This window comes from Gymnodraco acuticeps, unplaced genomic scaffold (genome assembly GCF_902827175.1).
Source record: "Gymnodraco acuticeps unplaced genomic scaffold, fGymAcu1.1, whole genome shotgun sequence".
In the NCBI taxonomy this organism is placed as follows: domain Eukaryota; kingdom Metazoa; phylum Chordata; class Actinopteri; order Perciformes; family Bathydraconidae; genus Gymnodraco; species Gymnodraco acuticeps.
In genome coordinates this window covers 2,692,829-2,706,234 of record NW_022990224.1, presented here as the reverse complement: position 1 = coordinate 2,706,234, position 13,406 = coordinate 2,692,829, and the positions used below count along the sequence as shown (strand labels likewise).

Below are 13,406 nucleotides of genomic sequence, written 5' to 3'. Positions count from 1 at the left end.
ATCCAACATTTTACAGTAGCTAGAAGTGTCCGTACAGCAGAGAGAAACACAACCAGGTCACATGACTTCTGTTTAAACTTTAGATTTAATTTTCTTTACTCTGGAAAAAAAAGCTAAAATATGGGTGGGCATCTGCAATGAAATCCCACACCAATAACAATGATCAACAAATAAAGTTAAAGAATATCATACAAAACATCTCTTGTAACACTGTTAAATAGACTGACTCAGGATGGTATTCACTAGGGGCAGGACTATAGCTAGCGCTCCGAATCAGGAGCTCAGTGGCTGTGTGCTTCCTCACAACAGAGCAGGCATGCAACACAAAGATGGGGCCAATCCAGAAACAAAAAGATACTTTTTTTTTTTTTTTTTTTAACATTTGATGGAGATGGGAATGGCAGAGAGGAGAATACATCTGCGAAGCTCAAAGCCAGCAGAGTCCAACACTGGGGGTTCACGTTCACCTCCCCTTGTAACAGACTGGAGAAGTGTCAGATTGAGATGGAAAAAGGTTCACTTTAGTTACATAATTATGTTTTATTCAGAGCTAAGAGGCGTTACTAATCCTGTAATGCCCTTGTCATTATTTCTACGTTTGCTTTTCCCTCCTGCATATGTTCCTTGGTCACGACAGAAACCGCAGCATCCTGGAATGATATGCCAGCCTCTGACAAGAGCGGGATCTTTTTTGGCTGCACTGCTCTCCTAGTAGCCTCCAGTTATGATACAATTATCAGTTATATCAAAGCCAGCCTCGGAGTAAACGGTCACAAATGATGGGTGCAGCTGAGAAACAGCACCGTGGCAACAGAGACAGTAATCAAACCCTATTGAGTTGCTACAGAAACATGCCTCTGCTCGCTGTGTGCCTCACACACCCCCACACACACACTGGGGAGCTTCGAGGCTGAGTTTTTGTTATGTATGAAAATGACAACAAAAAACTTAAAATACCACCACTTCAAAAGAAATTAAATCTATACACATTGCATGTACTCATTAAAGTGACTGAGCCCGTTAGAATTCTAGACAGTAGTTGGATTTAGCAGCAAATTCTCTTCTCAATAAATATAGATGTACAGTATATAAATGTCTCTCATTGGCCAGATTCAGGCCAGACCTGGAAAGGGGATCGGTCGCACTGTGGACGAGTTTCCCAAGTTGGGGGGGGTTTGTAATGATGAGGATGATGATGGTGGTGATGAAGATGATGCTCCATGCCAACATCCATCTCAGGTTACTGATCCATCGGCGAGACTGTACAGCTATCCTTCCCAAATAAAAAAATACAGTCCAGAGAATCTAAAACAGCATGCTCTGTCTTCTGCTCTTTCCGTTGCCTGAGGGGAGAGAAACATAAATGATTTAGTTTTTATTTTCAGTTTACAGCAGCACCCCAAACCCCAGAATCTACATGGAAAGGTTTGCAACAACTACTCCCATAATGCTTGTTAACAAGAACTACGACGGAGTTTAGTATGAGCCAAATAAAATATCACAATATTTCTTTACAAAATACCTTAATATCATGGTGATACTTCAGGGTTGACATTTGCTGCATTGACAAAATATTAACAGAATGAGACATTTGATAGAGAATCATCAGTAATATGGATATAATGACCAAGTGGATAACATCACACAACAACTAGAACAGTCTTCACTGCAATATAAACAATAATAACAGAATAAGTAAACACTACTAATCTAAGAAAATATCTATTCCCATGTCACAATACGAATACATTGCCCAGCACTAACCTAAGCCTAATCTTTCACCTTTATATTTGTTTACATTCTGGCAAATAGGTGACATTAAAAGTGTCCTTATTTAAGTATAAGCAGCTCCTGTATGCAATGTGAACAAGTATGTATTGAAAACATTCACTGGATTTATTTGAAGCAGAAGAAAGCCAATTAAAGGAGCAGTTACTACAGTTACTATAGCAGTTTTCTATTAAATAACTAACTATGGATTTAAGACTGGTTATTTGCCATGGAAGTCAGATAAAATGAAGTCCTCAGTATCCTCAGTGTAAGTCACATTCACTGTAAACACTCTTTGCATGCAGTGAATTCATTTTTAGAAGGAAAATGCACATTTGTTATATTATAAGTGGTTCAATTACATGAATTGCCTCCATAAGGTGTGGCACAGGCACAGCTAAAACTGTTTCCCAAGTTCATGAACAGGCCTAACTCACTTCCTGTTGTTTTTAAAACCCTAGCATGCAGCTGTCTCTTCCCCCCCCCCATGCAGTATCTTAGACTCAAGGCTCCCCTTCAACCCTCCCTCGGCCCCCTGGGGAGGCACATCTCATCATTTAGAAACGTCTGATTCACAGTGAATACAATCAAAGTGCTCATCCATGATTCCTCCCTCACCTGACTCAGGGTATGATGAGTTCCGGTAGCCGGGATCTCTCTGCAACTGGACCTCCTTCAGTGTGAATATGGATATGCCTGTCAGACACAAAGAGGCCGTCAGTGCTACAGAAATCACATCTTGCCAAGAAAATAGTCATGAGGCTGTAACTGATACTCGCTGTTCGCTGCAATATCCTTCAACTCGTAGCCTGCCAAGTCTGCATTACTGCGTTTCATTACTCACTCTCTGGCAGTGCGAGCACACGTGGCCCAAGGCTCCTGAAGTACGGCTGTTTCATTGCTTCATCAGCGGAGATCCTCTTTTTCGACTCATACTGAAATTCGGCAGTGAGAGAAAGACACAGTTATTAAAAAAGAAAGTAGGTCAGCAATGTGTTGTTGCTCCTTGATTTACTTCTGTCCAAAAATACAGCCCCAACATATCTGCTAAATGTGTCGCACTGCTTTTAACATCGCAGGCATGTCTGGCAAATTTAGAGAGACTCACTTTTAGGAATGACATCAGCAGGTCAATGCCATCAGTGTCCAACCTACAGGGGGGGGGGGGGGGGGGGGGGAGAGAGAGAGAGGTCAGTGGAGGTGGGGGTGACTCACAGATGCTGGCGAGTATAAGGAAGGAAACAGTCAACTATTCCACAGGATTTCCTTACAGGAAGTGACAAAGAGCACACACTGCTAACTAAACAAAACCTAAATGACTAAATCTCTAAGCTTCTGAAAAGCTCTACATACAGTTACTCCTCTCGTACCTGGGTCCGATTAGAAACATTTGCTCACTTCCATTCTCAATGATTACGGGGCTAACAAGAGAAGTGAGGCTGAGTGTTAAAAGACTGTAGAAATGCTGTATTAATATCTGATGTGAAATGTAATAAGCTGCAGAACGCTAAATCTGATGTCAAATAAGAAGCCAATACATATTTTAGAAGATGAATCAGATATTTAAGGGGGAATTCTCACCTGGGTGCGTGGTTAATGAGCGGCTGGATTTTGTACTTGGGGAACTTGTAGGACTTGAACTCGTCCATCGAGGATATCCCGGGCCAGCTGTCCTCTGTGGGAGTGCCTGTGGGGGGACATTCAATGGACCCTGTTAGTCAGGCGTTACCGTGGCAGCTGGAGGGGCTTTTCGCGCTGCCACAGGGGCTGCATGCCAGGGTTAATGCGATTAAAAGGCTCATATTAAAAGTGTGAGTGGTCCCCGGTCAGCAGAGGGCAGCACTGACCTAGCAGCCTGAAGATGAGGTGCAGTTCGTCCTCCACCGTGGAGCCTGGGAACAGGGGCCTGCCGGCGGCCATCTCGTAGAAAATACAGCCCACACCCCTGAGAGGAGGGCAGAGAGGTGGGATCAGGTCAGGAAAAGAAGTCTGACTGAAGATCTATCACTAATCTTTCCAACAGGTCATCTGTGTTTATACAACATCAGTTTTTTTTATCTGCTTCCCTGAATCGCACATTATATGGCCAACTACAATTTGTCCAACGAAGGAAAAATCAAAAGGAAGGATTAATTTAAGAAAGCCGGGTACTTTGAAGAGAAACCATTCATGCTTTAATTTCATAACAGCTCGTTCAGTCGCTAACAACCATGTGCCACATCAAAGTGTTTTTACTGAAGCTTAGGACACCTGTCTGCTGCTGCACTTCATACGTTGCTCAACTTATTAAAAGAAGATCCAAACAGACGGGTACAAAAAAATATCTTTCTTCTTGAGGATCATATTTGCTTTTGCACCATCCCGGTCATATGGACATAGAGAGTTATGAAACGTGTTTTATAACAGTTGTAATCTTTCCTGTTGAGTGCGGCCCACTCACCACATGTCGATCTGCGTGGAGTACTCAGAGGAGCCCAGCAGCACGTCGGGGGGCCGATACCAAAGAGTCACCACCTCGTTAGAGTATGTTTTAGTGGGCACTGATTTGGCCCTCGCCAGGCCTGTGGAGCAGAAATATGAGAAATAAAAAAACAGATCCAAGAGCCACATTTAGTACAAACTGAAGTGTGGCTTTCAAACATTTTCATTAATTGCTCAATTGTTCTAAGCAGTTTTTGAAAATAATAGATGAATTCATCTTAAAGAATTGTAAAAACAAGTGTTTTTTTAACATCCAAGTGGCAGATAATCCATCACTATAAGAATTGTTATCTCAAACAGATTGGTGTAAGTATTTTCTTTCATTTTTACCAAAGTCAGCCAGTTTGAGTTCTCCTCTTTCGTTGATGAGCAGATTTTGGGGCTTCAGGTCTCTGTGGAGAACTTTCCGTTTGTGACAGTACGCCAGGCCTCGCAGGATCTGGTATAGAAAAATCTAGGGAGAGAGATATTCTAGATTAGTGACTCTCGTCACATCGGTGAAATCAGTTTCAAAAAGCATCGCTGAATCAATATTGATGCTACATTACATTCAATTTTACCCAAACCCCATTGAAAAAAGCTAAAGAATCCTGGATACATGTAATTTTAGAAATATAATATTTACATTCGCTCCTTTCAAACAACCCAGGTTCGCTTTTAATATGAAGTTCAAGTATTTTTTTTCTTATTTTCTTTATTTAAAAAGATACAAAATGCACACAAAAACATTAAAATTGTGTGGAAAAGTAAGGTTAGTAAAGCAAATTTCACTTTCCCCTTCAGTGCCGTAGCTTCACCACCAGGGGGCACACTAATAGCGTTCCTTGCATCAATACAAGCAACAACAAACTCATGGCATTTGATGAAGTTGGCCAGCAGGCCGCCTGCAGAGACTCACCTTGACATTGTGCATGCTCAGGATGTTTCCGCAGTCATCCATGTACTGCTTCAAGTCTTTGTCCTACACAAAAGAGAGAGGGGGAGAGAAGAAGAAAGAGTGAGGGAGGGTGTTCGAAGCATAGAAAGGATAAAGGCATAGCAAAAATTGTGCTCCTACATGACAGTATCATCCTCAACTGTGCAGAGGGCCATGAATAGTTATGATGTATAATGCATTTATATTAGCATCAGTGCATAGAATAATATGCGGTGGTGGCGAAGTCCATAGGGACTTGGCTTGGCAACTGGAAGGTCACCAGTTCAAGTCCCGGAAAGACCAAGTGATACCGAGGTGTCCCTGAGCAAGGCACCGTTCCCTACACTGCTCCCCGGGCGCCGTACATAATGGCAGCGCACTGCTCCTAACACTAGGCTGGGTCAAATGCAGAGAAACTGTTTTGTTACATAGTACCTGTACTACGTAATGACAATAAGTTGAATCTATCTATCTATCTAATATGTGAGTCATGCAGGAAGTGAGGGTCTCACCAGGTACTCGAAGACCAGTGTGAGTGATTTCTCTGTGTGGATGATATCGTGCAGCGTCACTATGTTGGCGTGTTTCAGGTCCTTCAGTAATGACACTAGAGGAAAAGAAAGAGGAAACAAAAGCAATTTAGAACACAAATGTCTCGACCAAGTCACAACAAAGATGAAACTAAATTAAAACGACAACAAATGACTCAGAAGACTATTAAAGGAGACATGTCATGCTTTTCCGGTTATTACCCGTCCCCTTGTGTGTTATGAAGGTTTGTATGCATGGAAATAGCTGCAGAGTCAAAACCCTCAAAGTGCACCCTGTTGGGAGTAAAGCTCTAACACAGAAAATACCTCCCCAAAACGCCTCGTTGGAACTATTTGACCTTCTTCCATGTTCTGCCTGGACATTGTGACGTGTGAACACCCAGTAGCCACGCCCAGAACTATGACGCGATACGGTCATGCGGTAGCCGGAACCAAATGGGCCAATCCGTGGAGCCGTTACGTTACGTCCGCGGAGCCGTTGCGTTAAGCCCCCGCTGATTGGTCCAAATTGACCAATCCACGACTTCCTCACACACTCAGTGCAGGCAGCTCTGCTGATTTCTCCTCCCTGGCTGCAGGCTGATAACAGACAGTTGGGATCGCGGCAAAATTCTCTCTGCAGACCCATTCTCACAGCGTTTATCAACCTTTTTCTTACTCAATATCAAGCCACACTTATTGTTTTTACTTCCGCTGTGACTTTGTTTGTGCTCAGGGTGAGTTTGGCTGTGTTTCGCTGTGCATCGCTAAACAAGGAAATCACACCTCCACGGAGCTCAGAGCGATTCACAACGTCCCAACTGGTCCCGACCAATCGGAGCACACTGTGCTCACAGGGAGGGGGGGGGCAAGAGCTGCAGCGAGCCGTTTAGTGGAGAAAGTGAATACTGCTGAATACACATACTTTACAGAGATGCTGTATGCGAAACCAATGTGAGTTTGGAAAATTGCACAGTATTTTTCTATTTTAGTATACCTCAACAATGGAATTATGATCAGTGGAAATGGCCATGATACCTCTCCTTTAAGACATTACTCTCCTTGAATAACTTCTGTTAACTCCAAACTCACCCCACATTGAGATAATCGGTATATTCACGCATTTTTGTGACGTTTTTTTTATTGTGCAACATCCTGGTTTTGTGTTACAACATTAGTGACTGTTGTTTTCTAGCCACATCTAGGGATTTGTTGTTTGTGTGCCAGTGCGCATTCCCAGCATGTGTTGAAACATAGACACCTCGTCAACACCTCGAACTAAACCGTCAATACATTTTATCCCCTACTATGCTACGACTCCTTTACGACAAATTATGTTATGACTTTTTTGGACAAACTATATTGTTTGTAACTAGATTAAATGATACTGTATTCTTGGAGTCTTTTTTTATTTATCATTTAAGACTTTTAAGAGTTCTATCTCCACAAAGTCGAATGAATATGAAACAATACTATCAGAAAAGGTCCACTACATATCTGGAATTTGTTTTTATATAACAAAGCTCTCTATTGTGGCAGGAAATGGCCAGATTCCCGGGAAAAGAGTGATATATTCCTAGTGATTTATTATCATTGTGGGTAATTCATTGCAATCTTGGTGCAACACTGAACTTTCATACCTTCTCTGATAGCGGTGCATGGCGCCCCCTCCTCGTGCTCCAGTCTGATCTCCTTCAGCGCCACGAGGTTGTCCGTCAGCTTACTCCTCCCCTTGAAGACTGTAGCATACGTGCCCTGGAGGACAGGAAGACAGGAGGACAGGAAGACAGGAAGACAGGAAGACAGGCAGGTGAGTCAGGCTGTCAGGGGTTAAAGCAAACTCTACACCTGTGTTTAACTCTGTGAGGACATCAGCACCTGTGGAGAAGGTAAACAAACACTCTCACGTACCTCCCCCAGTTTATCCAGTTTGATGTAGGTCTCCAACTTCCCAAATCCAATTTCTGACTGCAGAAGAGAAAGGGACAAGCTGTATTAATGAGGGTGACGTCTTAATTAGCGCTGACAAGCTTACTGACACTACGGCAAATCCTTATGACGGCCACGCAGCAACAGAGGGGGGGGGGGGGGAGTAAAGAGGTCAAACACCCTCCAACCACCGTCACAGATAATCTCCTCCGACAAACTACCGCTGGCTTTCGGCTTCAACGATGTGTTTGTTTATAGGGAAGGGAAGGCAAACTTCCTTTATTAAGCATGTTGAAACCCTAATGTGCTTTAGAGCTTTAGTAATAGATCAATTCATTAACTGAACAATTAACAGAACATGCAACCGTCTTTTAAATCTTCTCTAATGTTTGATTTAATGCTTTTCTTTCAAATGTATGAATATATCGGTGTTTTGGATTGTAATTTGACAAAAAAAAAATCTAGCTTAATACATCGCATTGGGCTATGGGAAATTATAAGATGCATTTTTCCCTATATTCTGACTTTTACAAATAAATCTACCACTCAATAATCAAAAAAATAATAAAGCTATTTAGAAATATAGATGCAATATTAATTATAAAAGGGAGTGGAAACCTGAGGTCATCTCGAGTCCTCAGGAAACATTTTCCAGCAACTCAGAGCATTAAAAAAAACCCTATCTCAGCATAACCTGAGCCTCTTTAAAGCATGAGGACCAGAGCCAGGTGAGCTGAGATCTCCGGGTGGAAAACAAATGGACCGAAGCCTCTCAGTGCTTTATAAACAACTCTGCCGGGGCCCAGGCGTGAATGCAAAGGCAGTGGCCTGTGCGAGGCAGTGCCCTTACGTCTCCTCTGTTCTGCTTTTGTTGATGTACTTTCAAAGTAAAATCACAAGCTAATTATTGAAGCTGCTGACACACTGAATGCTGGACTTCAATATAAACACATGACCGGCCGAGAGGACGAGATCAGACAGCGGAGGAAGGAAGGTGTGAGCTCTCTCACTTCGGTTTCTAGGTGCTTTTAAATAAAACATAACGCTCACAGCTATCTTTATGCTGCCTCTGTTTCTGCCCAGCTCTCCTCCACCGCTGATTCTCAAATCTGAACAGCCCGCTCTTTTGGAAGTGGGCAGCAACTACTGCACATTTACATAAGCAGAGTTCGGAGGTATCAGCACTTGAGTTTTATTTTAAATAAATACAACATATCACAGGGAAGTATTGTAGAATTGAATCCTCTACATTTATCTCCCAGTTTGGGCTATGAGCTTACGTGCTGATCCAGATTTTACCTGAGCATAGTTAGATAAAATAATGGTCGGATTATATAAGGAATATCTGACATAAAATGATATACATTTATATATTTGACATTCTTTGGGTGTATTAGACCATTTCAGGCATTGTTGACAGTTAATAAGCAGGTAGAAGTACTTTGATTTGTATCTAATAAACAGGGCAGGCAAGTCAATCCTCAACTGATAAATACGAGAAGGTGAAAAGGACGATGGATAAGAACAGGAAGTGGGTTATTGTTCTTCAGTTTGGACCAGTGATTTTGACCTTTTACCAACACAGTCAACTTTAGCAGCAGCTTCTGTGACAAGTTCAAAGAGGCAATGTAAACGCTTTACACAAGTTTGCCAGAATTCAAGTAAAAAATATCACTCATTCTCCGAGTCATATCTCACTTTGATTTGAACAGAGACACATATGATTGTCCATAACACAATGTAGAAAAATGATCCTCTTTATAGATACATATCCAGAACTTGAGACTGTTCATGTTTCAAATTTTTCTTCAGATTCAAAATCATGCAGACCTTGATTGCTCATAGCCAAAACAAATATAGGCCAATGAAAGGGGAGGGGTCTCATGTTTTACTTAAGTTGATAACTGGAAGTCAAATGTACATGTTCCTTTTAGATATGGTTTTGGTTTCCACAAACTCCAGAGAAAGATATGTGGCTCTACAGCTGCTACATGCTCGGCTAGTCTGGTGTAACGGTGCTTAGCAGGAAGGTTTACAGTAGGATCATAAGACTGAATTAGATTTCCATTTGATTTATTATCCATTTGACCACATTGTTCCTAACCCTAACCCAGTTCTCTCCCTTGGTCTCACCAGTGATGCTCTGCGGGAGCGTCGGCTCAGCGGCTGGTCGAAGGGCGGGCTGCTCAGCTGCAGCTTCTCCAGGTAACCGTCGGGTATCCGGATGTCAGCCGGCAGGGACAGACGTTTGTTCAGGTCCTGCAGAACACACACACACACATATATAAAGGGTTAAAAACAACAGAGAACCTAATTTTAAAACAGTGTCAACATGATGTTAAAACAATGAGAAAACAGGAGTTAACCCTCAGCAAACAGCGTAAACTCTGAATAAATACCAGAGATTGTCAACAAAATGGCAGAAACCCAGAGTAAACAAGTAGAATCTGTAATAGGCGGCCGGCTTTAGGCCTCTCTGTTGACCAGTGAGGCCTATTACAGATTCTACTTGTTTACTGTGTGTGTGTGTGTGTGTGTGTGTGTGTGTGTGTGTGTGTGTGTGCTTGATAGAGACCTACTGTAGAGCAATGCAATACTTCCATTCCTAGAGCAAAGCATGATCCTTTTGACTTGTTATATAAAATCAAAACACGCTCACAATGCAACGCCTGGATTCATCCCATCATGCATTTCCTCTATTTGTTAGATTACTGTTAATCCAGCCTCTCTCTCTCACTGCTTTAAATATTCCACTCCCACTGAGGTAACACTGGACACTAACAACCCCCCCAACAATATGCAACACAACAATATGCAACCTTGAACCGTCTACATTTCAACAACCAGCTCATTGATAAATCTGTAACCTAAGGTGACTGACCCCAAAGCCTTTCCTTCTAAACTAACACGGTGACTCCGCTTCGGCCCTTATTGTTGTCTACGCTGGACAGATTCAGACATGAGATTAGCTTTTTTTTTAATACTTTATTTTGAAGTTATGAGATTAGCTTTAACGGACGTTTACATTACTTTTAAAACAACTTTAATGAATGGGACATACCGTAATCTGCATATAGCAATTAATAAAAGGTTGTAGTAAGGGGACAATGTGTATTACAATAGTGTAACACGACCGATTTTGCTGCTGTGAGGATTTATTTGTTTATTTTTATGCAACATATATTTAAATTATTTTGTCAAGAGCCATGGGATATAATAATTTATATGGGACTGCAATTTAAAACGATTGCCCTTATGGCTCATTTATTGGTTATTGGATTAAAGGTGGGGTAGGTAAGTTTCAGAAACCGGCTCCAGACACACTTTTTGTTATATTCCATGGAATGCTCTTAACATCCCGATAGCAATGAATATCTGAAGTGCTTTGACAAAAAATCCATTAAAAAAATCTCATCTGTGGAAACCGTAATACTGTAAAAAGTACAACCAATCCGTTTCGCCGGCCCGGGTAAACGGATTGGATTGCCGCCCTGTCTGTCAGCCTTCCATCTCGTGCACGCACAAATGTATCTCGTGCCGTCATTGGGCGTGCATTGCGCGTTCATGTGTGTTGGAGGAGGAGGTGCTCTGTAAGGAAGTCTGAAGGAAGGGGCGGATTCTTTTCGGCTGTGTACTTTCAAATTTTAGTGCACTCGAGCCGGTTTCTGAAACTTACCTACCCCACCTTTAATTGATTTGCCATTATAATTTGAGAAAATGGGGGAATGTTTAAAATGATTCACCTCTGAAAAATGCTTATTTATCCGATCTACAGCCCAAAAACTAGAAATAATAAGTTTATTATCATATAAGACGAAGAAAAAACGCCATGAAATTAATTATAAAAAAAATCGCTGTATATTAACTTCTGTCTAATTGTTTCAGATCTAAATGCATGGTAAAAATCTATACATCAAATCATTTATATAACTGCTACACTTTGATTGATGTATTGGTATCTATATTTGTCAATGAAATAACTCTCAGCTTGCCGTTTCCGTATGCTGAGTCAGGATTGTTGCTTCGTCCCAGGAGCAAGTGATACCATGCATCACCTGACCTCTGCACCCCGCCCCAACCAACAGTTGTCCAATCAACCCGTCCTAATCTTTGACAACAGGGGCCCATCTGGAGCGCATTACTATAATCCTTGTGATGTAATCCCGAAACAGCCCTGCTTCCTCTCCAGTGAGACCTACAGTCCTCCACCTGCCCACAGACGGAGGGATTTCCTCTTCCTCACTTCTTCTCCACTGAATGTCACATCAGCACAAAGGCAAAGCATGAGGACACAGTGATGTAGCAGAGGAGTTAGTTAGGAAGTTATTGACCTCTGTACTTATTCTTTAAGAGAAGAAGGGACCAATCACTGTTACGGAGGTCGGTGCCTCTCTGGTGTTTAGAGTTGGTGTCTACACTTGTCTGCAATTTCCAAATATAAAAAAAGGACCTAAAAATCCACAGGTTTAACTACAACTATCGAATCATACGGACAGAGGAAACATGGCTAATGTTATGGTAACTGAATGCCAACAAAACGTTGGCTTATCATGCACAGTTAATCTATCAGCATATGTACGTATTAAAATATGTCCCGTTTTAAATCATGTAGTGGTTTGTGTTACTGTAGTTCAGCATCTCAATATTGCAATTCTGCATCTCTTGCTACGTTTCAATGTTACTATAAATAGTATAGTAGAAATGTGATCCCAGGGTCCTTATTTCTAGCTTTTTTTCATATGTATTGGAGTGTCTGTTACTGCCAGCGAGATAACAGTGCCTGCCTACTGACAATGTTTTAAAAAGTTGAAAGTGAAAAAGTTACGCTACTTTGTAAGCCGTGCAGGTCCATTCCCTATTAACACAGCTACAAATCCAGAGACAACTGTTGCTAAGTTACTCTCAACATACCATGGCAACAAACTGACACTGTCAAACTATTACTGTGTTGGTGTGAAGGTAAAACACCACAGAAAAAGAAACAAAAGTTGCATTTAACCACAGATAATGGTGAAATATGTTCCTAAAGTTGGCTACAGCGCTATTAATCCCACTGCTTTGTTTGTTTGTCAGTATAAAAGTGTGAAAAGCTATGCATGGGTTTCTGTCCAACTAAACTTCTTCTTCTTGTGAAACAGTCACAGGAAGTGGGGGGTGCACCGCTTCTTGAACACTCTGTCAATGCACAGCTAGAGGTGATGCGTCATGTATCTGTGTGTGGGTTGCTTCAAATGGAGTAAGCTGCTTAACTACAAGTTTAAAGTTTTTCTATCGTGCAGCCTTGCATGTTTGGTTTGTCTGCGTAGCAACTGGTATCTGCTCGTAAATCCCCCAGAGGTCCTGCAATCAAACGGACCAATAAAGCGTGTCAGAGGGAGGGAAGTGTGTGTTCTTCAATCACAAGACGTTTCCTCGCATGATCGCCCAGCAGGTACTGAGCAACATGTGGTGCGCTGGCAGGATGTCAACATCAACCACCCAGCACAAAACACAGCAGTGCAATAAAAACAAAAAGGAATAATTATATTTCCGCTAATTATTGCAGATTATTATTGCAATAAAAAAGCTTGGATTGATTATTATATTATTTATATTAATTGAGAGCAATATCTCGACAAAACTCAATGAAAAAAAAAAAAATGTTTTTGCAGAATACTAATAAATCCGTCTAACCATTTAATTGAATCTAAATGAAACGGTTGAAACACAATGTGTCCGTCTAGCCATGTTTCTTCTTTACGTTCATAATATGTTAACGATCATTATAATTATTTAAGATA

General features: G+C 41.5%; 1 protein-coding gene across 2 annotated transcripts in view; it reads right to left on the bottom strand.

Moving 5' to 3' along the window:
* Window positions 1–66: 66 nt before the first annotated feature.
* Window positions 67–13,406, bottom strand: part of LOC117547853 (cyclin-dependent kinase 17) — a 38,090-nt gene continuing 24,750 nt past the window's right edge. Inside the window, exons 5-18 of one of the 2 annotated variants that reach the window (XM_034218739.1) lie at window positions 9,760–9,885; window positions 7,609–7,665; window positions 7,338–7,452; window positions 5,680–5,774; window positions 5,150–5,212; window positions 4,582–4,705; window positions 4,211–4,331; window positions 3,618–3,715; window positions 3,352–3,457; window positions 2,879–2,921; window positions 2,615–2,705; window positions 2,389–2,466; window positions 1,523–1,558; window positions 67–1,343 (exon numbers count right to left, since the gene is read on the bottom strand). In XM_034218739.1, the coding sequence (XP_034074630.1) occupies window positions 1,530–1,558; window positions 2,389–2,466; window positions 2,615–2,705; window positions 2,879–2,921; window positions 3,352–3,457; window positions 3,618–3,715; window positions 4,211–4,331; window positions 4,582–4,705; window positions 5,150–5,212; window positions 5,680–5,774; window positions 7,338–7,452; window positions 7,609–7,665; window positions 9,760–9,885 (1,146 nt within the window). In that variant the 3' untranslated portion in view covers window positions 67–1,343; window positions 1,523–1,529. The remainder of the gene's footprint in view (window positions 1,344–1,522; window positions 1,559–2,388; window positions 2,467–2,614; window positions 2,706–2,878; window positions 2,922–3,351; window positions 3,458–3,617; window positions 3,716–4,210; window positions 4,332–4,581; window positions 4,706–5,149; window positions 5,213–5,679; window positions 5,775–7,337; window positions 7,453–7,608; window positions 7,666–9,759; window positions 9,886–13,406) is intronic. The other variant, XM_034218738.1, reaches the window with a different exon arrangement.